Here is a 24,859-nt window from a genome sequence, read left to right on the forward strand (position 1 = left end):
TTCCAGATCCTAGGTTACACTCACCACCTTTCACTCGATCTTTGCAATTATCGTGGTGCTGTTCATCCAAGTAATTAATGGAATATATCTGAAACTAATTTCAGAAAATCCATTTAATTTATGTGATTTGTGATTGTATTGGCTTTAATTTTCAGCAGAAACACACACACACACTCACGTATTGGTAGAAATTAAAGAGCGAAATCGGCAGTGAAGATTTACATGTTGCTTCGAAGGGGAACGCAAAAGTGCTAGTCCCGGACTCCTGATATATAGTCAAGAAAGTAGGTGCAATTTATTCTTTTGAGAGAATATAATAACCTTAAATTGTTTAAATGACTATATATATATATATATATAAGTAGATCTTCTATATTTCCAATATGTTTTCTTAAATACGTATTCTCTATTTAATTCTTTAGCTAGCCTTTTTCTAATATAAGTTTCCAATTTATTTTTTTTCATTTTCCATGTTTCATATTTTTTTTCATTTCCCGATTCAATATCTAATTTCGTATTTTCTAGATAGAATATTCAACACACCTTTTTGTATTTTTTTTTCCAGACCATTAGAGCTTAATTTTCTTCTTAGGTAAACCTAAAAAAATAACATCTAACTGTAGATAGTCTTGACATTGCCACCAAATGATTCTTTATATCAATTTTACACAATGTTTTAGAAGATTTAAAATTAAGGACTTCCATTTATTTTTAAGCATGTCATCAATATTTATTTTTATTCAAATTGCACTATTCTTTGGATAGAAAACGACGACATCATTTTTGTTGAATATTAATGTTTCCGTTAAGGATTTTAATAAAAGTTCTTTATTGAGAAACCACGCTAGTGTAGTGATAAAATTGATATAAAAAATAGTTTAAATGTAAAAATGATAATACTCGAATAGTGGTATATTTGATGTTTTCCCTTTCTTTTTACAGCACAATAAACTTTTTTTTTTTTGAACACCACCATAGAAAAACCTTTGACTTTAAGTCTACATAAAAATAGCACTTTTTCCCCCTCATTCACATAATTTATAGATCGTGGATTTCAATTTTTATATTTGATTCAATAAAAAATAAAAACATGACTATAGTATTGCTTGTAAATCCCTTTATAATTTTAAAAAAGCCTCTATCGTTTTTTTTATTAACTATTACAAATGAACGTTCTATTTTTTTTCTCTACCTTTTTAAGCCGTGAATGTCAAATGAACGTTCTATTTTTTTTCTCTACTTTTTTAAGCCGTGAATGTTATATTTTTTCAATATTTTAACTATAATTCATGAATATAGAGCTACTGATATAATAATATTTAACAAAACTCATAGAGTCCATATACCTGAGAACTAGTATCAAGCAATCCTCTTTAAACTCCGGGCCATCCCTTGAAGTTACCAGTGATGTTTCTGCATTATGGCGTCGTATAATTTGATTGTTGCGTATATTTCGGTTGGGCCATTCTGTCTGGGTCAGGCACTGCACGCAGATAATCGAGACCAATAAGTTCTGGGCTGATTCTGGTCCAAGAGTTTGGGTCGACAAGAGACAGCGAGACAATGGCCTGTAGTAAAAAGTTGGCAAGAAGGACCCACAAAATCCTTTTCGTTTCTCTCGTTTATGTCGGCGAAGAATCCTACGTCGCAACGGGTCGTCTTCAAGCACAAAGTCTCGACTTGCGAATCTTGATAGTACTAGTCCAAGTCCAATTCGGATGTCTTTTCCCAGTCTTCTTTTTATCCTTCTATTTTTGGTTTCTTCCTCCCTAAATCTTTTCCTTTTTTTAATGATGTTTTCGGTGTCAACGAATAGTATTAATTCCTAGCTAGTTGATCAGCGGCACTCTTCTTTCTTTGATCTCTCTGTGTTCTGATCACTAGGTATGTGTCTGTCTTCTCTTAATTAATCCACAAATACATCATGTTTCACAAGTCCTGGTGATCAATCTGTTTCCGATGATCATCATAATAACTGTATGTCATCATCATCCTCCATAAGCATCTTCATGAACAATATTTAATGATCCACCCTCTCTCATGTTGCTGTTGATATCTAGCCAGAACTGCATTACCTTTAATTGTATTTAGAACAAAAGCTTCTTGTTTTTTCCCCTTCTCCATATGATTAATAATTATCAGATCACTACCCTTCAACTATTTAACCACAACTGAAGTAAGCGATTTCTGCTATTTCCATTATTATTGTTTGATACCTTTGCTATGATGTGGAAGGTTGTAATATTCTTTATGTCAAACTTTGGTTTTGGTTCAATTCATTCTTAATTTCTTATAGCATATAATTACCATACATTCGTGGGTTACTCTTTTGATTCAATTACCAGATTGGCAAAGTAGCTAAGTATTCTTTTCTTTCGGAACTGATCAAATTTTAGATTGCATATATTAATTCAGAGCCTAAATTTAAAGGGAGCAATTGCATTATTTAACTGCAGAGGAAATTCGGAGCTGGATAATGGTTTCTCTTTGTTGTTGCTTTCATAATGATGACCCAGGAGAGAATGTCAACAGTTCCCACAGGGGCTTCATGTACACATTATTCAACAAGGTATATCTTCTAGTTAATCAAACAGTACAGCTTGGCTTTCTATATTCTCAAATGATTAGTAATCATGCTAATTTTTAAGAAATCAAAGCCAGAATTATCGCTCCAATTTCACACACCAAACTGTCCTATTCATGAGCTGATTCGCAGCTATTTTCAAGTGAATTTGCTGTTATTTCTAATTGAAAACGTGCACTTTCCTTCTATATCATTTCCCATGATGCATCTCACACCGTCCTTTGCTCACAGTACGCAGCAGTATTCAGCAACGAGGAAACTCTTGCCCTCCCTGCACACAACAGAGGGCCACCAACCCCTTCAGTGGAATCCAATGCAGCAGTATTTAATATTACACAATCCGAAACTAGCATGATTTCTCCAGGAATCTTGCCATTCGAAGCCAATCCCGGACCCTCCAATACCGCAGGCCAAACACACCAAGAAACAGAACGAGCAGCGCAAGGTAGGGACTGTACTGTCCTAGAATTTGTGCCCGAAGAAGGTAAATCAAGTGAAAACAACTCAAAGGCCCCAATTAGCGTCTCAAAAGAAGAGGCAGAACCTGGATATCGTTACATTCATGCATCCATAGACGAGGAGGATGTTTGTCCCACGTGCCTCGAAGGTGATCAATCGTTCACGTTTTCATCAAACTTTCTTATCATTTGGGTGGAGTCTGTTGATTTTCTCATTTGAAATATCTGTCGGCAGAGTACAGTGTTGAAAATCCAAGGATAGTCATGCAATGTAACCACCATTACCACCTTAGTTGTATATACGAGTGGATGGAGAGAAGCCAAACCTGTCCTGTTTGTGGCAAGGTAACGTGGACCCTTTTTACCCTGTTTTTGGTTGGTTTTGATCTAAGAAATTCTTTCAATAATCATTAAAAAGATAAAATAACGCGTACCGCCTTCATTTCAAGCCCCATTGTTATATTACACAACGGTAGGAGAATTACGAGGTATATCTGAAACTTATGCGATACATGTTCTCTTACAGGTGATGATATTTGATGAAACAAGTTGAATTCGCAGTAAAGCTTCCAGATATTGAAGATGAGCATTGGATACAAGAAGGTTTTCCTTGGCAGGCCCCTCTAGACGTTCATTTCATTATTTTATTTTGTTAAATTTGTTCGTAAAGAGGCGAGTTAGTGACTCATTTTTTTATGAATTTTATTTCCCTGTAAAGGTTTTTTATGGATTTGATTCTTGCACTGTTGGTTCCATTGAAGTTTTGAATTTTATTGCCGTATAAAGTCTTGGATTACTATTTTATTACAGTAATTTTATACACCAATTAATTAGATGGTTGATTGTTGATCTACAAAGACAAACTTGGCTCAAGAAAACGCCTCACCACTGATTTCCATCTGCCATCCTTGTTTTTTTTACTCCTTAATTACTCTCAATCTGATTCATTTCATTTCTATTTTCCCCTTCTTATCTCTTGTGATTGCTTGTTACTCTTAAATCGAAAAATAACTATAGGGACTACCATCCTTTCTATCCACTTAAATTGATTTCCATGCACTGATTGATCATCGCTTACTTAATTTCATTTTAATATATTAATCTCATTTCACTAAATCACCTAAACAATATCATATTTAATGTGATTGTCAATACATACATACATACATACATACATATTAGATCGAGTACGTATGAGTAAGTATTCATGAACTGGAGATAATTCCATTCGTATATAGCATATGAAAACAAATGCCCAAAATTCCTGTATCTCTCCAAATTAAATTTATATTTTGTTTTTTTTAGTGTGTGTGTGTGTAATATTTAATGTATTTTTATTGCTTTATTTGACCTTTTGCTTTTTATACGATTAATAACTTCTTCTTTTTTTAATCTGTAAAGAGATATATTAAAACTAATCCTCGCACGTCAAAACTATGTATCTCTATCCAATCGGGTCTTGAACATGATTTGTGCATTCATAAAAATATATTTTATATGTTAATATATTATCAAATGACTTGCTTGAATTAATAAAAACTCTCTTTTTTTTGCCTGTTTATTTTTTTTCAGTATAATATTGTTTGATATATTAAAAAAAACATTTTGATTGGCAAGGAAGATTTTGTGATTCCAGATGCATATTACTGTTTTATCCACCAACAAAAATCAATGAACTTCAGTTACTATTGGAGGTAATGCTATATTCTTTTTTAAAATCCCCTAGTAATTATAAGACTTATAACGAACAATTAGATGCTCTTATATTTTAAAAGCAAAATGTAAGGGCATATTACCTTTACAAGTAAAATTTTTCTAACTAACATCTAAGAATGTTTTATGTTTTCAAACTAGTTTTTTTGGTAATTATTAGGTTGATAGATTATTTTAATCTTTTAATAAATATAAATATTATTTTAAAAATAAAAATTACAAGCATTAATAACCGAGTGACAACACTAAAAGCATCTAAGTTCTTTTTGGTAGTGTGGCATAGTAGTTGATTCACATAAATTTTTTTATTTTCCTCTTTTTTTTTATCAAAATATAAATGTGTCATTTTATTTATTTTTTATATCCAATTTGATCCTTATTTGTTTGATTGTTATTTTTTTTATTTTTATTCTTTTTTGATTTATTTTTTATTTAATTTTCTCATTTATTATTTGGTTTTATTTAATTTTTATATTAAATATGATCTTTATTCTTTTGATCACTGCTTTATTATTTTTTTTTCTAATTGAATCTTACTTTGAATTTAATCTCTTAACATTTGATTTTAAATTATTTTTATATTAAATTTAATTTTTATTTTTTTAATTATCATTTCTTTTATTACGAATCTTTTTTCTTATTACATTTTTTTTATTTTTTTTATTTCAATATTTTGTTGACTTAGAGTTTTGCCTCATCATTTTTTTTGGGTTGTCTTTCTATGGAGTTAGTTTTAGACTCATGACCATAGTTCTGAGTTTTAAAAGTTAATATAAGTTGATTTTGATTTTTTTTTAATTCTTTTTAGTTTCACACTACAACATTTAATTTATTAAGAATTAATCTTTATGTTTTACTTTTAACTTTTCTTTCTATATGAAGTTATCTTAATCTTGTGCCTATATTTTTCAGGCTAGTAGATTAACCTGAGTTGACTTAATTTTTTATTTTTTTATTAGTTTTACTCTTCTTGTTTGATAATTGAACTTTATAATTTTATTTAATTTGATTTCAATAGGATTATCTTGCATTAAAATCAAGTTGTAAATTTGACATGCTAACCCAGATGGATTTATATCAAGTATTTTTAACTTTTTTTTGCTGTTATTTTTTTAATTTATTTATTATTGTTATATTTTTTATTGTATTATTTAAATTAACTAAACTTATTAAATTTAATCGAGTCAGTATTTTGTGTCTCAATTTTTTTTTTGCTTTTTTTAAAGAAAAACTGTTATTTTAGCAATTTTTTATATTGAAAACAATCTACAGGCTAGCAGCGTAATGGAGGTCCTATCTAGAATATTCTATAATAGATACATGACCGTAATTTTCTTTTCATTTTTTTTTTTTTTGCCGTAAAACAACCCTCAACTCTCACCAGGTTAATATTACAAGAAAATATTAAGAAAAGTTATACCAATCCGAATTTCATGTAAATATACAAATTCCCTCCACATGATTACGTGCCATAGATCTCTAGCTTCTGCCTCTGGCTTTGCTAAAGCAGCTAAGGGCACCAACATGAATATCCTTTTCGTGCTTACAGTACCAAATGTAACTGCTTGGCGAAAGCTGGTGGATATGTGAATGATGATTGCTCAATCTGATCCTCTCTAACAACTGGATTCTCTCTCGCAATGGAAGTGATCATTTGATGTTGAGGTGACCTTGGCGGAGACGCGTAGAGGGCAGAGGCCTCAAGTATCTCTCTCCGTGTGTTTTCTTGCTCTTGGATCATTCTTTGTGCACATAATACAGTCAAGTAGAATCCGGCGGCAAAGAAGACTGTTAACAATGCAAGGATTCCTGCAGCAGAGAACAAGCCTTCTCTAATGATGAGGCAATTCGGCCTTGGTCTAGACCAATTCTTCAAATGCCCTGATTCCACACTCAGCCCAATTAACAACAAGATTTCCCCAACAGCAAAGCATATCCTGTTAAAAATCATTTACATTAATGGTTGAGATAATTGGCAAGAGTTGAGATGACTGATAATTGCAAAACCTGCAGCAAAAATTGACTAATCATACCAAGTTGTAACAAACAAAAATCCTGCCTTCCATGTGATGTTCTTGGAATAAGCAGAATTGGAGTCCCAAACAACTAGAGCCGGAGGCGTTGCTTTGCTCACAGCTATCAACATGTACATATGTTCCACAACCATAGCGACTGCTAGACCTACAAATGCAATAGCAGCGCATAACAATGGTATCTTGCCACTGCCAGTGTATATACATTGGGAATCCTTGTCATTTTCTTTTCTATCAGAGTTCACCCATGTCACCTACAAGATCATACCCCCGCAAAGTTATATATCACATATGGCTGTCGTGGAAGGTGTATTTCAAATGCTTTTGTTTAAGGGTTACCTGGGAACGAGCTGCTTCAGCTATAAGGCAAAGAACGAAACAAAATAGGCCACAAACAATGGTCAAGACCATGAGGAAGGCAGCTGTTTTACTACCCAAATCCGTACTTCCATTACTTGGTGCAAGATCTGCGTGTGTGACTGCTCTTGTTTTTCGCATGGTTGATTCCAAGATGATTACAATTCATGCAGGTTCAAGAGGATGAAATACGGACTGCTTTTTAGAAACCCATTTCATAAAAAGGACAGAAATTTGCAGAATAGCTTGGTGAAAAGGTTGCTTAAAGGCCAAAGATTCTCAGGTTCTGGCCTGGCCTTTAGTGTCAAGTATTCACACAAGTATAGTTGGTTCTCAGGAAATTTAAAACTAAAATATTCTGCTCAATGAAGATAATCAAATAAGGGCTTGCTAATTCTCTCTTTGAGTCTTCTTTATCTCAAAGTGCGTTTTATCCTTCTTTTCTAGACCTTTATCTCAAAGTGAATTTTAGTGTACAGGTAAGTTAATTTTTACAGCTCATCCAGAGTCAGCGTGAATACCTTCCAGCATCAAAAGGTTTCCAACACTTCAATCCAATGATAGAAATGAACAGGTGGGCTTTTTATCATAGTTCTAATCAGCACTAGCAGTCCTTAATGGACATGTCAGATTCATAATCGTACTTGCATATTGCACAGTTCACGAGTGCTATAAAGATAGGCGTCTCATCAAGTTCTTTAATCTCAGAACTTTATTAATTAATATTATTAAAGACACACCTGTTGATCAATCTCAGTCCAACAAAGGATGCATGATTTTTTGTATGCGATGTGAACTAAGAATGGACGGTTAAGCGCAGCAAAGGAAAGTGAAAAGGATGGCCAATACGTATATATTCTTGGTAGATTATCATTTTATTAAGCCCAGATCAGCTATTGAGTGTTGACATCGCAAGGTATATTATTATGAACACCAAAGTATCAAAAGTATCTTGCCGGGGTGGCAAAATCCGGAAAAGTGAAACAAGAAGAGGGAACAAAATAACAGAAATCGATATTTAGAGAATTCTGGATGGCTGAGTCTGGCCTTATAATTTGGTCAGACACATGGACCAGTGTAACGGGGAAGAGAACAGTGGTTCTGAAATTACCTGAAAAGGTGATCAGAAAAGATGGCACGGTTGACCTAAAATGGCATCTGAATGGGTTCTTTTGATTTAAATTCCTTCAAAGAGAATTTCATAAAACGATGGTGCTTCATCATATTCAACATTTGTCAACTCATGCACTTCCCATTGTGTTTTCCCTTTATGCTGTTTTCATTGGTTCACAAACGACCGAAATTGGATTGCTCTTCACAGATGTTCACCAAACCATCTTTTCAATCAATCAACTATGGAACGCATGTTAAAGGAGCACCTCATGATGACTCCTCATCAATCTTCTCGGAGAACTTTCAGACCCAAGAAACAACGGCTAGATAATTGCCTTGGTGCATCTACATTTGCTTAACACGGAAGAAATGGGAGATTTATTCCATGAGTAGGAATTTGTAAATGGAGATTCTTTCTGCATCCCACAAACATGGCTTCTCCCTATCACCCCACTTGTTTCCAACATATTCCTTCTAGCAGCTTCCCATGGGTTTTTATATTATCAATCATATATAAAACCTTAAACACTCACCAATCTTGATTACCTTATCAGTCCCATAGCCCTCCTCCATTTCAGGCCTGCATTCTGGAAGAGATGGCTTCTGAGAATGCGGATGTTGGTGATCTTAATGCTTCCACAGCAGCAAACAAGCTATTCTTCCAGAAAAAATGCCCAGCACGAAAAGCGCAAGCAACTCTAATCTTGAGAAAGCACTTGCACAGAGAGCACTTTTTGGGTCACGGAATCATAGCACGAAGGGCAGAAAAATCAAGAACAATGGTGCTAGATTGCTGCCAAGTAGGCTAAGCAAGGTTTCTTTGGCTGACAATTCATCCGACTAAGGTATATCTGTAAATGTCTTGAACTGTTTAGAATGTAAAAATGTCTGTTATAGCGTCGAAAGAAATGGAGAAGCATTAGATTGTATGGTGATGTCTTAAAAAGAAAAGGACAGCGTACATATTATTAATTAATTAACAGGATAGACTTAAATGACCACACTCGCAAAACAGCCTATCTATGTTTTTTTTTTAATTTAATATTTTTTTAACAATTAAAAAATAATTTAAATTTATTTTTTATATAATTATTATAATCTTATATTTTAAATTATAAATCTAATAGGTTAATTCGGATCCATCTATTATCCATTTATTATATTATAGTCTTAATATTTTTAAAAAATATCATTTAATATTTTTCTATACTAATATTAAAAAAATATTATCTAATATATTATATTTTAAGTCCATGATTATATTATTTTATTAAAAAATATATTAATGATATTTTTGTAAAAAAAATAATTTTACGAGCAATACAATACAAATCAGTGATCTAGAGATCTCAAACACGTGTAAAGATGGTGTAGTGGTGTGCATTAAAAAAAAAAATCGACTGAAATTTTAAGGACTTCGGAAAGAATCCAACTTGGCCTTACCATAAGAAGAGCTGTACGGCAGGTGCATTATCACCAGCATGGCTTGAAGTATGCAAGAGACTTTGCCAACATGAGCGACAAAGGAAATAGGGGAAAAGGGTCATATTTATGGTGTTAACACTGTCAACGAAAATAATAGAAATAATCAAGCGGGAAATTGAATCATCAAAAAGGAGAATAAAAGCAGCATGTAAGGTACCTGCAATGATTAGAACAATAAACAGGGATGGAAATAATTAGGTAAGGGCCTTGAAGGAACGCTTCTTCTCGATAAAAAATATTCTCAGCAAAATGAGACATAATTCAAATGTTCAAGGTGGTTGATCCATTCACGTGCTCAAGTATTCTATATTATAAAATAATATAAATTATATCATAAAAATTTATATAATAATTTAAATTATTGAATGATGATAGTTTTTTAATAAAATATTAAAACCTTAATAATTAAACAATTACAAATTTAAATTTTATTAATAAAAATTAAATATAAAATAACATAAAGTTTGCAGCAAATAAAGTTTCATTTATGAACCTAGAGACATCTTGATTTCCTAATTTGCAGCAAATAAAGTTTCATTTGGTTGCAAGGCACAAGAAGAAAACAATGATCGGAAGATATCTCAAAAACATCAGAGAGGATAAGAATAGGAGCCTTCTTTCATAGGGTGAACTTTAGAAATGGGGAGATTCGAATATTTTGTAATCCTGGTAATCTTGTAGGAATGCACTGTGGCACATACTCACCTTGCTTAAAACGCCGTGATTTAAAAAAAAACGAATGGAATTCTTTTGCAGGCTTGGCTATAATGAGACGTGGCTGTGGACATGTTATCGCTTCAATGAAAGTAAAAACCCTTGAAAAATGAGCAGGTGTTTTTGGCTGAGAGCACTCAAATACTTGCGTAGTAACATTTGGAAGGATAAACGATGAACTGTTCGTAGAAATGGACACTACCAACTGTGATCTGATTTCTTTTGATAAAAACTACCGTCTCCACTATCCTACTCTACCAGTATCCTAGCTCCGAGCCATTCAAATGTTCGCTTCTCATAATTGGACAATCTGATGCATCATGTCCAAAACGCCCACAGCAAGGACTCGAGTAGTGCTTTCTTTTTCTAGAAATATCAACTCCACCTCTGGCCTCTCTCTATTTTAGCTTTCCTAGAGTGACTATTCCACCAGCATCTTCTACCTCTGGTAAAATCAGCGAGTCTGACGGGCAGTTAAAAGCATTTTCACCGTGTATCTGTCTAGGAAGGCCTCTAACATGCGATAATACCATGGAAATTTGCTCACAAGCAACATCAAGGCATTCCTCTGTTTCAACCAATTCCGCCATAATTGTAGAAGTTATGGATTCTAGTAAATGAATTTTCTCGGACTGCATCCTTGAACTGGTAATTGAACTAGCGCCATCGGGAATTTGAAAACAGTTATTGGTTGACAGAACAAGGAGAAAATGTCTACAGAGGATGCCTGGAAATTCAAACCAATTTCAGCCACAGCTCATGTGTCCTTGATATGAATCCCAGATGACTTTGCAAAACCCATTTATCTGAGCATGGTGTCTGACTTGGAAACAATATTCGTCTATTGGGAAAGATGCATACTGTGGAGCTAACACGAGCTATTCTTGGAGTTGTCGAAGGCATATGGAGTAAGAACAGAAGCTGCATGTGATTCAATGGGTGAAATTGTTTCAGGAAAACACTTCTCAGCTTTTGTGGCATCTCTGACTTGTAATCAACAGTATCAGCCAGCTGCAAAGAGGATAAATAGACAAGTTAGGCTATCGAAATTAATATAAAGAAAGCAAACAGAAGATAATGTACGCACTTCCTCTACAAAGCAATCTAGTTGAGACTGTGCACTCAAAAAACCTTTATTTGGCATCTCAGTCCCTTTATTTTGAGATATCCACTTGGCTTTCATATGACAAGCTAATAACGGGGCTACAAAAAAAGATAGGTCATCCTCAAATCACCAGATACGTACCTTCAATGCCCAAGAAAAAGATTATGTATCTTCTTCACGTAGAAGTACGCAACTGAAAAAACAGGTCATCCCATGATTATCTACTCCAACCCAAATGCCTAACAGCATATCACAGGCATCCAGATGGTGGGTTGTGTCAAAAACCACTGCATCGCTAAATGCCTCGTATAAATGAACAGATGAAGCATAAGACCACACGATATCCTCTAACCTGTTGTGGCGACCAATTTTGAAGTTATATTTAAAGCTGTGATCTTCATCTTTCAGTTTCTTGCATATCACAATAAGATCAATCGCATCATTGTCTTGATTAACATTTCTGAAAGACAGTAGTAAGTTTCTTGCATCTATTTCTGTAAAAGGCAAGCATCCTAGCTTCACACCTTTCTCTAGCTCCATCAATCCTAACACCTGTCGCACCGACATTCCAGCTTTTGCAAAAATGCAAATGTGACTCTTGTCATCTGAAAAATTATTGCAATAGGCAGGAAGGAGGTGCACTTCATTCGATTTTAACATTTCATGGTTGCGGATGTTGCTAAAGCCTGTAACATGCCATTCAGGGACATCAAAATCCGCCCGCTTCACAATATGCGCGTGGACGCTTAACAGCCGCAACATGATGAATAGCGATTCCTTTTCATCTTTTCATCTTTCCATCTTCAGACAGTTTCATCTGTGGATAACCACCGCGATGGCAGGTGGAATATCTTCTCGTGACTCCTCGACAAACTCCATCATGAGTACGGTGACATCTAATTGAAAACCCACATTGCTTTGCAAAACTGCAATAAAATTCATAAGCAGAATCTTGAGATATAAACCTTTGGCCAATAAATGGAACGAGGTTTACTGAATTCTGTCCCACCAATATCGTGTCTTCAGGTGTTTTTTCCATGGAGCCCATGTCATATTGAGATATGTCTGTTCCATTCTCAGAAACCTTCATCACGATATATGCTCCCTCTGACTTCAAAGATCACACCTGCGCGCAAGCCACTTTTTTGAACTTAAAATGAAGCATAATATGCTGTGCCCCCTAGACTCGTAATGTCAACCAATTTTACATTTTAACTAACCAGAATTCGTAATGGTAGACAGCTAACATTCTATCATTCATCAAATTTAGCCGTTTATATATCCATGTTAGTGAATTTTTTGGCACCCAAGCCCATATTCAGCAATACAAATGATGGCACATAGTTTTCATGCGACTTTGCTATTCCTTGAGGACGAAATGGAGAAGAACAACGTTAAATCAACGAACAAACCCATTTTACAGATCAAGATTATGAACCTCGTAAGATTAAATAATTCATATTCAATCCCAACAAATTGTATCTCCAAAATCCTTACTAAAATCCCAATCAATCCAGCTTCATTAGTTACAAAAAAACAATAAAATAATCAGACGTCAAGGTGAATTTCAGTGATTAATGAATCGGAATTATTGCAATGTACACAAATAAGATAAAAGTAGATGTACATACCAGGGGGGTTTGGATCTTGATAGTATAAATATAACGGTCAATAACGAACTTCAAGTTCAAAAGCAAGACAAGAGTACATGAAACTGGCGGTGATTTAACAGAAGGGGAGCAGAGCGCATCCATGGAGAACGATAACTATTCATTGGGGGAGCTGAGCCACTGCGCGCCGCGCTGATACATGTTATTATCCAACGCCACAGCACAATTTCTGGCCGTTGACCAGTTGAGTTTTCAATCGGCGGGGCCCACCTCTGCAGAGAATTGGCACAAGAAGTCAAGCGATCAACGGATTGCACGTCAGCTCTGTATTTTTATTGGTTCTCTAACCTAGGTGGCGTACGTTAGACTGAACCATAATTGGAAGTGCTTGGGCTTTGATTTCCTGGGAGCCCAGTTGCATCTAACGTGGAAATCGATAATATCCACAGGCCGCCTGTATAATAATGGATTAATGGCCTAGCAAATAGATAATGGGTTAGTTTAGAATAAATGATTTAATTCTTAACCAAAATATTTTTGTTCTTTATCTATTATATTAACTCTGGTTTTAGTTTAATACTTTACATTTTAAATATAATATTTTATTTTGTATATGTTAGTATACATACCTATTACAATATTATCTGATTCAATTCTAATTTTAAATATTTTAATATGCACGTTAAGATATTATTTTAATTCAATAGCAATTTTAAGTATTTTACTTTGATTTAAAAGCATCCATGCTATCTAATTTCATTGTTATATTTTTAATTAATATCTATCTTAACAAATTAGATTTAAACTAAACAATTACAATCCATAAAATAATATTTATTTAAATCATCTCAAAAGAAGAAGTTTGTAATAAATACAACCATGGAGTCAAATTATAAATGAATTTAAAGTGTTATTGGAATGAGATAATGATTGTTTTTAAAAATATTTTTATTTAAAAAATATTAAACATAATATATTTTTTATTTTTTAAAAATTCTTTTTAATACCAACAAATTAAAACAATTCAAACATATATAAAAAATAATTTCAAAAAATTAAAATTAAAAAAAAAAGAAGACAGTTTCAAGCAGCCCATTTTAAAAAATTAAAATTAAAAAAAAAAAAGACAGTTTCAAGCAGCCCGTGATTGATGTATGAAATGATATTAAAATAATGCCTCCATAGTCAAACAACACTCCCTCGGGAAATGGGGGGGAAAGGGCAAAGGAAGAGATTCATCTAATCGAAGGGTCAATGACAATGACACTTGACATCTGATGGTGATGCAGACATTTAGAATTGCAACCTTCCGAAGGAATATATATATGGTCCACGATCACCAAGCGTGGGCAGGTTTAGGTGACAAATTTCCACTTAAAAATAATAATAATAAGATTGGATAGAATTTGAAAGCCAAAAGATGAACTTGATTTAACGTGGCACCAAAATTGAATGGCCTGGCTTGGTCGACGAGATGCAAATCAATAGTCTCAAGATTGTCTTTTCTTCTTATATTCGATCGGACCAGCACATAGATGACCACCAATCCTCGATAATGGAATTTTGGTGTTTTATCATGCTTAAGCATGAAAGGGAGATGTTAATATGTTGTCTACATATACTATATCATTCATTTTATACATTAAAAAAAATTATAAAGAGTGTATTTTAACTAGTTATGTTTTGAATCTTTTTTCCTAAATATTATTAATTTAAGTATCATAAATTTCAATATCACTAAAAATTTATCTAGTCATTAACTTTATAATTTTAAAAAATTAATAAAAAATATATGTAAGCTAAGTCAGACACCGATGATTGTTAAAAATACATACACACACTTCTCTTACATCTTGATATATTTAAAAAATATGTTTTATCTAAAAAAGATAAATAATAATAATAATAACTTTTAATAGCTTACTTCTCTCGCCTATCTCGCCTAACGTGAATTGACTAATTTAATAAATTTAAAATAAATTTGAATGACCAACAAAACATAAATTAACTTAAAAAAATAAACTAAGAATATTTTTTTAAAAAAATATTAAGATAATGACATATTGAATCACGTCAGTCACGCGTGACTTTGTTCATAAATCTTTCCAAGTTTAATAACTTTTTATCTAAAATAATTTTTATTTAATTATATGATAAAATAAAATATTTTTTTAATTATTATCATCATCAAGTGAAGCAACAAATTGCTTTTAAAATGATGATTAAGACCTTGAATTCAAGTTTTAAAAGTGATTTAAAAAAATAACAATCTTAGATCCAATTTAAGTGTTGCTTTGCATTTATAGGCATTACAATAACTTAACTTTGCAAAAAATAAAATAAAATAAAATAAAAATATAGCAATAACTTTAATTAATTAAAAAATAGCTAATCCATAATAACTGAAAGAGGGCAAGTATGAAAGTTATTGTAGGAAAACTAGTAAATTTATTATTTCAACTTATAATAATTAATTCAGGTAAATATTCTAAATCTAAGTTAATATTTTAAATTCACAACCCAAAAAATTAAAAACTCAGGCCTAGGTAAGAATTTTAATTGTCAACCAATATAATGCTAAATGATAAAATTAAAAAACAAATCCTGAATTTAAAACTAACCAAAGCAAAAAAATAATAAAAAAAAGAATAAGCATCAAATATGAAAAGAGAAAAGGATGGAGGGGTGAAATTGAAAAAGAAAAAAAATTAAAAGAATGATGATTAAATCTGATAAATAAAAATATCAAAAAAGGATGCAATTGAAAACAAAACAGAATTCAAGAAATGTATTAAAATAAAACAAAGAGAAATTAATAAAAAAAATAAAGGACAAAATCAAAAAGAAAATAACTTGAAGAACAATATGAAAATGTGGAGGACCAGTCATGAATATCTAGAAGAAAAGAGAGAAAAAAAATAAATATCAGTTATGTATCAGAGATCAAACAACTACACGAGCTATAAAAAGAGAAAAGGAAGGCCTAGATAAATTGAATGACATGGTGGAAAAACCTTTTTGACCACCGAAGTTAGATACAAGCATCAACAAGCTTTTTGTTTCTTTTTTTTTATTTGTGAAAATGCTACTCTACTCTCAAGATCCAAATATTATTATAAAAAAAAACTATTTTAAAATTATGATTTAGCCATTTGAGTCAAGCTTTTGGGAATTTGAATCCAATGGTATTAGAGTAATTATATTGTAGCAAAAAATATAAAATGTCATAAAAAAAAAACTCTAGACCATAGTTAAATGATTATTTGCTTTTAATGGTAACAAAGTCTTTTTATTATGCAAAACAATAATAAAAGATTTAAACGCCCCTAAACAATTGAAAAATAACAAATTAACTAAAAAAAAGATCATTTTATCCTAAAAAATTGTTTATTGAGAGTTTTTTCAAGGACAAAACCATGAATTTAATATTACAATCCATAACAAACAAATGCATATATACAATATTTTTCCTAAATGTTTTAACTTTGTCTTTAATGAAGAAGAATAGAATGGAGCACTTGTCTTATTGATGAAAGCTTATCCAAATGTCTGAACATGTGAAACAATTAACAAGTGCTCAAAATGCTGGCTTCAGATTATTGTCTGTTGAGAAACTCTGGCAAGCATGAAGACCATATATATATATATATATATATATATGCAATTAACTATATATCTAGCGTGATATTCTACAGTTTGATGGGAAATGTTGACAAAGCTAATTTAATTATGCCTAGAACACGTTCAATGGTGTCTAGCTCATGGAAGCCATAAGCATATGGACACAAGGAAGATCGAAAGTGTGCGGGACACAGTCGTCATCCCCGTACGTGTATGCAGCACCATTCCTCTGTGAGTTTTAGTGGCAGACATTCACTTGGAATCATTGATGATCATCGTCACATAAGATCGACATCCTCTATTTCATAATTAAAGAAATAAACTTATTAGGAACCCTAAATTTTGCCTCCACGCACTCTCTGAAAAATACACACTAAGAATCCTTTATAATTTGACATTGATGCAAATAATTTTTCAGAGGTGCACTTGCAAATATAATTAATTAAATTGGAGAAAAATTATTACACTGACTAAATTCATTTAGACAAGTAGTGTTGTATGATATGGTAGCACCAACATTTACTCATCATCGTTGATTAGTAACTTGATCGATTTCATCACAATATTCTCTAAAACACAACATTACTTGATTAATTTCATGGAATGTATAACGACGCTCCCTGTGATCTATCAAGGTCAACACAATATCTTATAATATTATATAATCAACAAGTTTTAATAATGCAAAACAGAATTATTTTTTTGTTATTTATTTAAAGCCTCGTTCAGCCTTGGATTGAATTATTAACATTCATTATATAATAATATTGATCAAATAAATTAATATGAGTTATTAGGACTTGAGTATATTTATTTAAAAAAAGTCATCGAATTTATAATATGTTTACTAATACAAGAAAAAAATAAAAATAAAAATCAATTTGGTAAAACTTAACTAACATATTTTTCATGGGAATTTCAATTATTTATGGAAAGAACTTATTAGAAAGAGAAGAAGAGGACGGCAACATCGGAGAAAGTTACGTCTAGGTTTGGCATGAACACATGACTTGACATTAAAGGCAGGTAAAAAGACAACGAGTCAATAACAGTGGAAGGCAAAACTCTACTTCCTGTAGGATCAGATAAGCTTAGGTAAGCTTCTTCGAGGGTATCTGTGTCGTTTTCCATAGCAGATGTCATCTTTTGGACATGGGTGCATGGTAGAACATCATGGTGGAGATGCAATTTTTTAATTATAATCAGACAATTTTAAATTTTAAATTGCTGGGACATGATTTAATATTATCGTATAATCACTTACATATATATACCTTATCTAAACAAAGTTTTTGGTTTGAAACTTATTATTAGAGTTAAAACTTCCACAAATCTATTATCGCTGAAATTTAATTTAATAATTAGATTATGCTGCTATACAGAAGATTCAAACCTTAATTACTTCTAGTTAAAAAAAAATTAGAATAACAGATTGTTAGTGAGATTTTATGATATTGTTCATATTTTATATATAATTACTTATTATGAAATATATTAAAATATAATTATTGTGAAGTCAAAAGGTTTGGATTTTGAACAGATTTAAATAATTGGGTTTCTAATATCATCACACATGATTTTCAAGCAATAAAAAATTACAAAGATGGGATGTGTGCATGGAACACAGTCTTTTTACATATATAACATCGCTCGAGCACACATATTTAAAAATTATTTGAAATCAAAATTTAATTTCATTTATGATTTGAATTTAATTAATTAATAACTTAGTATAATTTTTATGTTTGAAATAAAATATCAAATCTCAAAATTTAAAAAAGGTATTTTTAAAATATTATTTTTAGTAATAATTTTAAGAGAAATTAATTTGCAAATCAGATCACCCCTCTAATTTGTTTTTATCTATTTTTTATAATTTGAATTCCATTTTATCTATTTTAAATGCTAAAAAAAAACTCTAAACACATGAATACATGAATGAAATGATTTAACTCTTGAAAGATTCTAAACAGCATGTTAGTACAATCTAACATGTATATAAACACACACCCCATGTCTCCTGCAGTCCTACTGAGAAGTAGGGCAAAATTTCTAGGGTAAATGAGCATGAGTGCATCAAAAAACACATACCTTGGTGACCCCCAAAAGAAACCACCGTCATCAACTTTAAAGGTACTTGGTTTTTCAGTGAAGCGCAATCAAGAAGAATTGCCAGCTACAACACCATTCAATATTGAATATATCAAAAAATTTGAATGCCAATACTGTCACCGAGGTTTTGCTAATTCTCAAGCTTTAGGTGGCCATCAAAATGCACACAAGAGAGAACGTCAACGTGCAAAGCGAGCCCTGTACTTCTTCAAAGATCATCAACATCAACGGATCAAACCAGCAGGTCCCATTATCAATGCACATGCAGCTAGATCAGGGCCGTTGATTTGTGCTAGTGGGTCTAGAAGTATTAAAGCAGCAGGTGGGGTAGCTAGGTTAGAGTGTCCAGCAAAATCACCATCGTTGATGATGTTTGATCATATAGATCCTCGTCCACTTGTGGGCCCAATAGGTGCGGGGGCTATATCAGAAACGTCTTTGATTGCAGAAGATGAAGGAGCTGGGGTTGATCTTCACTTGCGACTAGCACCCTTACATCCATAGCCTTTTGTTGGGTAAATATTGGTTGATCCTTATGACACACCTATCCTTTTTACTTTGTTAGAAGAGAAGACGAGGAGGGACACGAATATCATAAATCCATCTTAGTTTGATGTATGCCATAATGACAGGTTGTTGCTGTTATTATTATTGAGGAGTTTGCAAGCAAAATGATTTGGATAATTATTACGAGGACGTTGAGAATTCTTTCCTTGATCATATGCGTGAGTTCTATCATGATAAATAGTCATCAACATCAGGACATGTATATGATCTCCTAGCTCTTGCACTGAAAATAGAACTTTCCAAATCATTCTTCATATGCAAAATGATAAATTGTAGCGCCTTTTGTTTTAGTTAAGAAGCATGAAGCACGTAGTACGCCTACAGATATATGATGAAGATAGTCATTTCTCTCGCAGTCTTCCTGCTATATATATATTTTTTTTAATTCCAAGTACTCATGGCTGTAAATTAAATTACTAATTAGCTTTCGTGATTTAGGCAGCATTACTAATTTACTATTACTGTTAGGTGAAGCTTCACATATGAATCTAGATCGATGGCATTTAGTGCGAGGATGATTAAGATTATGTGAAGAAATCAATTTGGAATTGATTAATTAAGAAGGGTTCGACTAATAGATGTTTTTAGAGTTTTTATTAAAAGTCATTTAAAGCTCCACTCAATCTCCACTTTTCTTATCAGTTCAGATATTATCATATCTTCAATAACCATTATCTTTTATTTTCATTTAAATATTTGATTTTTATTTTTTATCACAATTTAACTATAAATTTATAAAGTGAAATAAATATATTTAGATAATGTTTAAAAGGTGTCTTAAGAGCATCAGTTAACTTTTAGTAAACACAAAATATATTAAAAATAGAAATGTTAAATATCTGGAGTAACATGCGGGTAAACTTGTTAATGTATCAATTTATTAAAAAGTTCACATAAATTTCATTTGCATATATGTATAACTCAACCTAATTTATATGCAATATTTACGGGTTGTTTGATTTATTTATTTTTTATAAATTTCATTTACATATATGCAATTGAACCTGTTTTTTGAATTGTTTTTTATTTTGAAAAACATTAAATTAATATATATTTTTTATGATTTTAATATGTGGATATAAAAATATAAAAAATAATTTTAAATATATTTTTAATTAAAAAATATTTTTACGTACAAAAACACTGCGTTATTAAATATCACTTATGCTCGGCCAAGGAAGGCAAGTCTAGCAGCCCAGGGAAAAGCTTAAGAAAAAAAATTAAAAACTATGTAAAAAACGACAATATACCAAACAGTTCCTGAGGACATGTAAGCTGTCGCATTGTAAAATTCTCATCCCAAAGGCAGTGGTCCAAATAAAGCAGTCAAAGAAGCCACTATTTCGCCCACCAAACAGGAGAAGTTCAATGCCATCCACACTTCCCTACTCTTTCATCATCTCTTTTTAGAGTTTCAAAATCAGAAAAAGCTCATACTGCCACCGCACAACAAAACACAAATACATGAAAATAGAACTCTGAATTATCCCATTATTTTTCCGTAACAGTCTAATTATTCATTGCCGCAGTATTTTCTCTAGCTGTACCTTGTTGCGTAATCCAGCTAGTAATGAACAAACCTCTTCCTCTCCCTCTTATATATAAAGAATACCAATAATTTGGCACCAGAACCTTCACAGCCTGAGGCGTAACATTCCGATGTCTCTCTTTCTCTCCTTGCCTTCTAGCTAGCTAGTACTCCTGGTGGAAAAGTGAAAGAGAAATGGAAAATCACTTTCAGGCATCTATTGTTAACAATCAAATATATGGCAACGTTGGTGATTGGAAGTTAGAAAAAAGGTATAGACACCACATACCTCAATCTTGCATGCTATCGTCCTCACCAATGCCACCAGTATCTTCATGGAATGTTCATAGCGATCATAGCATATATAAATCAAAACGGAGTTTCAACGACTCGGCTGAAGCCAAGAGACAAAAGAGAGTTATGAAGTATAAGGCCTATGCTGTTGAAGGGAAAAGGAAGACCTCTTTCAGGAATGGGATTCGTTGGGTCAAGGACAAGTATTGTTCACTTGTGCATAGATATTGATGGACTATGTGAAAACATGAATTTATCTTTGTTTCTTGGATATATAGAATTTTCTTCCCTTACGAATAATATTTAAGGTTTTTGGTTTTTCTGATGATGATTTAAATATTGTGGTCACTCAATATGTATGCCTATACTTAATTTTTCGATGCTTGGTTTGTCCACGCAAAAACCTTGGGAGAGAATGATTAGAAGAGCTCTGTCAAGGAAATATATGGGAACCAGTTCTCTTTTCAAAAACGCTACCTGCTCGTGAAATCTCAGATCGACTAGAACATCTACCACTCCTCTAGTTCAAATATATAGCTTTGACCTCTGGTGGTATTATTTATTTTTTTGGCAGGAGGTCCTGGCTCAAAATCGCAAAACGCCGTACGCATACAAATACCCAATTATTAAATCTCCATTAATTGAGACACCTTTTCTTTTCTTTTCCTGCAGTTTTTCGACGGAGGAAATTCTTGAGCTTTGAGCTTCAAGAAGCGTGGTTTTTAATAATTAAGTTATGTTTCAGTCACGAATTTGAGCAATTAGTTACCTCGTATTAATAATAATAATAAAAAAACTTAACGTTAGCTGGGTCAGAGAGCAAGAAGGTGTAGAATAGATGTGTGCATTAGTCCTGTGAAGATTTTATTTCTCTAGGAGGTTTATTTGATCTTGAATAGAGATAGCTAGCCATCCATTTTTCTAGATTCATATCCTTCCTACTGTGAAAAAAAATCTAAATATGAACACTTGATACCTCATAGGACCACAACAAGTAATTAAGCTAGTAATCAATTATTTAGGTGGTAATTAAGTAATAAAAATTTAGAATTAAGAGGTATATTTTTTTTTATAGTTTTAACTTCGAGTTCTTAGTTACTACTAGAAATATATATAATTATTAATTTTAAAATTTATAAAATTAATTATAATATATATAAGCTAATTTACATCCACCCATGTAAATCTAAAAAAAACTAAGATATCCCATGTCCAAAAACAAAACGTCTGTCCTCATTCGTTTCATTTCAATTGCAAAGGTAGAAGACGATATATCTCATGACCCTGAATTTATTAATTTTCCCTTGAAAAATTTCAGAATAGATAAGCTAGAATGTCCATAGCTATATATAGCAGTCTCATACAAGTACAATACGAGCTAGGATGTGCAGACCATCCATACATCAAGGGCCCATCTTCACCGAAAGAGGTAGAACATAGCCAGCTGATAAAACCAGTTATCCCAGTGCTTCTTAGGTCGTCAAGTCAAAAAATTAGCCCTTCACTAGGTTCACGATATAACCATTTCAACACTTTTAAGTTGGATACGTCGCGGTACGTAGGAGAAAAAAAAAATTAAGCGTAAGAAAAATATTCAGGTTGCATACTTATTCCTTCTTATGTTGTAATTGCTGTCTTATTAGATTCAATCATTGTAATTATTCGGATCCACAAATCATCCCTACTGACTATTAGAATCTCTTTGAATATATCACTGAGTTTTTTCAAGATATAAGCAAAATACAAATTAGAGAGGCACATGGTCTGTTGGTTCCCTTTTTAGAACTATGTTTCCATTTAATTTTGTGGGTGCTTTTATCCTGGAAAATCATAAATTTATCTCATGAAGAGTTAGTCATACCCACAAGTAATATAAATACTATTGTTGTTTTAGCTTTACTTCCATCAATAACATATTTTTATTCTGGCCTTGACAGAAAAGGGTTTGGTTATTAATAGTTGTTCTTGTTTTTAATATCTTCAATGATTTCTATATTTATATGTTCTTTGGATTATTTATTAGTTGTCTTCAAGCTCTTATTTTTGCAATCTTAGCTATCCATGGAGGGACAATTGACGAGGTTTTGAAATAATATTTTTAGCTTAGTGCAATGTAGCTTATGCTTTTCTAGATATAATTTTCACCGTGAACATAAATATACATGTAAATAGATAAAAAAAAAAGTCTATAAGATTTAGAAGAATGGTAAAAAAGATTACAATATTATGGAATTATAGGAGAAAAATGGGTTCCATCATAGAGCGAATCCCATTTTAGTTAATTTTATACAATTCATGGACTGACCAAAAGAAAATATTATTAAAAATTAAATCACATGAACTTGTATCTCTTTATATTTCTATGAAATGATTTTGATTTAAAAAAATTTCTATTTAAATTAATTCTATCCATATATGGGATAATTATAAATTACAAATTAAATAAAAAGAAGATAAGTGTTTACAAAAAATGGGATTCAAGAGAAAATGATTTTGTTGGAAGAGATATAAAACTAGATATATGTAATATGTATAATCGTTATAAACCATTTTTTTTATAGATGTTTTTTTTTTAATTTAAGAGATATATGTAATAAACTAGATATATGTAATATATATAATGGCCAAAATAAAATATGAATAAAAATTAAATCAAACTAGTTTTTCTCTTTTTAATTCAAGAGAAAAACTAATAGCTAGAAACAAATTCATTTATCATCGACTACTCACTTTATTTTGGATTTCTCAGCAATAAACCCTCTAAGTTGTTCGGGTGTCGTTTTAAATATTTTGCTGCAACAAAGAACTGTCAAACCTTCGTCAATAGCACGACCGTATTGCTGTCAACTTTCATAGCAGGATTTTGCCAGGGCGGAAGATGGCTCTAGCCTTAACACGTATATAGCCATGACTGCAATAATTTTCTTCACTTTGCTCCCTCCAAAGAGTAATTAATAGGCAACCCCAGCTAACATGGATCAATAAATTATGCGATTGCGAGCCAGTGCTTTCGCAATAAATATCAAGCTATAGCCACAGTGGGGATAACCGTACCTTCATAATGTAATAAGGGTTATTTTTAAAAATTATTTTTAATATAGCATGTTAAAATAATTTTAAAAAATCAAAAAATATTAATTTAAAAAAATCATTTTTTATAAAAATATTATAAAATACAGAAGCCTTTTCACGTCTGCTGTTAAAGAAATTGTTGGCCCGCAAGGGCGAAGCACATTTGTCGCCGATTCTGAAACAAAGTACTATAACGGAGTGAGTTATTGGCCTGCATTAAATATTAGAATTTTTGAGAGTTTATAGACACATAAAAAGAAGAAATTATTGAGAACATGTATCTGCGGGTCCATTGTTGCATAGAGGAAGTACTTTTTCTTCGCCCTCTCCAACTATTGCAAATTAACCTAAGAGTAAATTTATGATCTCCGGAGTATCGCAAATTAATTAGAAAAAAGGGTAAAAAAACACCTTTTTCCTTTTAATTTCTTTAATGTTTATATAATGACATTGGCCCACTGAATTATAGTGATTTCCCATCACTTTTCGTCAA

At 32.0% G+C, this 24,859-nt stretch overlaps 3 protein-coding genes and 1 pseudogene across 4 annotated transcripts; 2 read left to right on the forward strand and 2 right to left on the reverse strand.

Moving 5' to 3' along the window:
- Positions 1-1,677: 1,677 nt before the first annotated feature.
- LOC105114799 (E3 ubiquitin-protein ligase At3g02290-like) lies at positions 1,678-3,851 on the forward strand. Of its 2 annotated transcripts, none has more exons than XM_011011491.1 (5): positions 1,678-1,884; positions 2,457-2,569; positions 2,816-3,191; positions 3,278-3,387; positions 3,569-3,851. In XM_011011491.1, exons 2-5 carry the CDS (start codon positions 2,477-2,479, stop codon positions 3,593-3,595), a joined length of 606 nt encoding a protein of 201 aa, XP_011009793.1. In that variant the 5' UTR covers positions 1,678-1,884; positions 2,457-2,476; the 3' UTR covers positions 3,596-3,851. The 2 variants fall into 2 exon arrangements, with proteins under 2 accessions (XP_011009793.1, XP_011009800.1); XM_011011498.1 differs by lacking the exon at positions 1,678-1,884 and adding an exon at positions 1,901-2,176.
- A 2,217-nt stretch (positions 3,852-6,068) lies between these two features.
- Positions 6,069-7,490, reverse strand: LOC105114812 (uncharacterized). The gene is made up of 3 exons (XM_011011507.1): positions 7,128-7,490; positions 6,789-7,042; positions 6,069-6,692 (listed from the first exon to the last, which is right to left on the reverse strand). The coding sequence occupies exons 1-3, from the start codon at positions 7,284-7,286 to the stop codon at positions 6,299-6,301; spliced, it is 807 nt and encodes a 268-aa protein (XP_011009809.1). The 5' UTR covers positions 7,287-7,490; the 3' UTR covers positions 6,069-6,298.
- A 3,045-nt stretch (positions 7,491-10,535) lies between these two features.
- LOC105119221 (protein FAR1-RELATED SEQUENCE 11-like) lies at positions 10,536-12,682 on the reverse strand (annotated as a pseudogene).
- Positions 12,683-18,824: 6,142 nt separating this feature from the next.
- LOC105114821 (zinc finger protein KNUCKLES-like) lies at positions 18,825-19,870 on the forward strand. The gene has a single exon (XM_011011515.1). It carries the CDS (start codon positions 18,855-18,857, stop codon positions 19,407-19,409), a length of 555 nt encoding a protein of 184 aa, XP_011009817.1. The 5' UTR covers positions 18,825-18,854; the 3' UTR covers positions 19,410-19,870.
- Positions 19,871-24,859: the final 4,989 nt, after the last annotated feature.

This window comes from Populus euphratica, unplaced genomic scaffold (assembly GCF_000495115.2).
Source record: "Populus euphratica unplaced genomic scaffold, PopEup_1.0 scaffold5.1, whole genome shotgun sequence".
Lineage (NCBI taxonomy): Eukaryota > Viridiplantae > Streptophyta > Magnoliopsida > Malpighiales > Salicaceae > Populus > Populus euphratica.

What these genes read in the sequence shown, in the direction of transcription:
- LOC105114799 (XM_011011491.1), top strand. Translation starts at nt 2,477, where the DNA reads ATGGTTTCTCTTTGTTGTTGCTTTCATAATGATGACCCAGGAGAGAAT. An exon ending in TTGTCCCACGTGCCTCGAAG is followed by an intron (nt 3,192 to 3,277) that starts GTGATCAATCGT and finishes ATCTGTCGGCAG; the next exon opens with AGTACAGTGTTGAAAATCCA. An exon ending in CCTGTCCTGTTTGTGGCAAG is followed by an intron (nt 3,388 to 3,568) that starts GTAACGTGGACC and finishes GTTCTCTTACAG; the next exon opens with GTGATGATATTTGATGAAAC.
- LOC105114821 (XM_011011515.1), top strand. Translation starts at nt 18,855, where the DNA reads ATGAGCATGAGTGCATCAAAAAACACATACCTTGGTGACCCCCAAAAG.
- LOC105114812 (XM_011011507.1), bottom strand. Translation starts at nt 7,286, where the DNA reads ATGCGAAAAACAAGAGCAGTCACACACGCAGATCTTGCACCAAGTAAT. An exon ending in CTGAAGCAGCTCGTTCCCAG is followed by an intron (nt 7,043 to 7,127) that starts GTAACCCTTAAA and finishes ATGATCTTGTAG; the next exon opens with GTGACATGGGTGAACTCTGA. An exon ending in TTTTTGTTTGTTACAACTTG is followed by an intron (nt 6,693 to 6,788) that starts GTATGATTAGTC and finishes GATTTTTAACAG; the next exon opens with GATATGCTTTGCTGTTGGGG.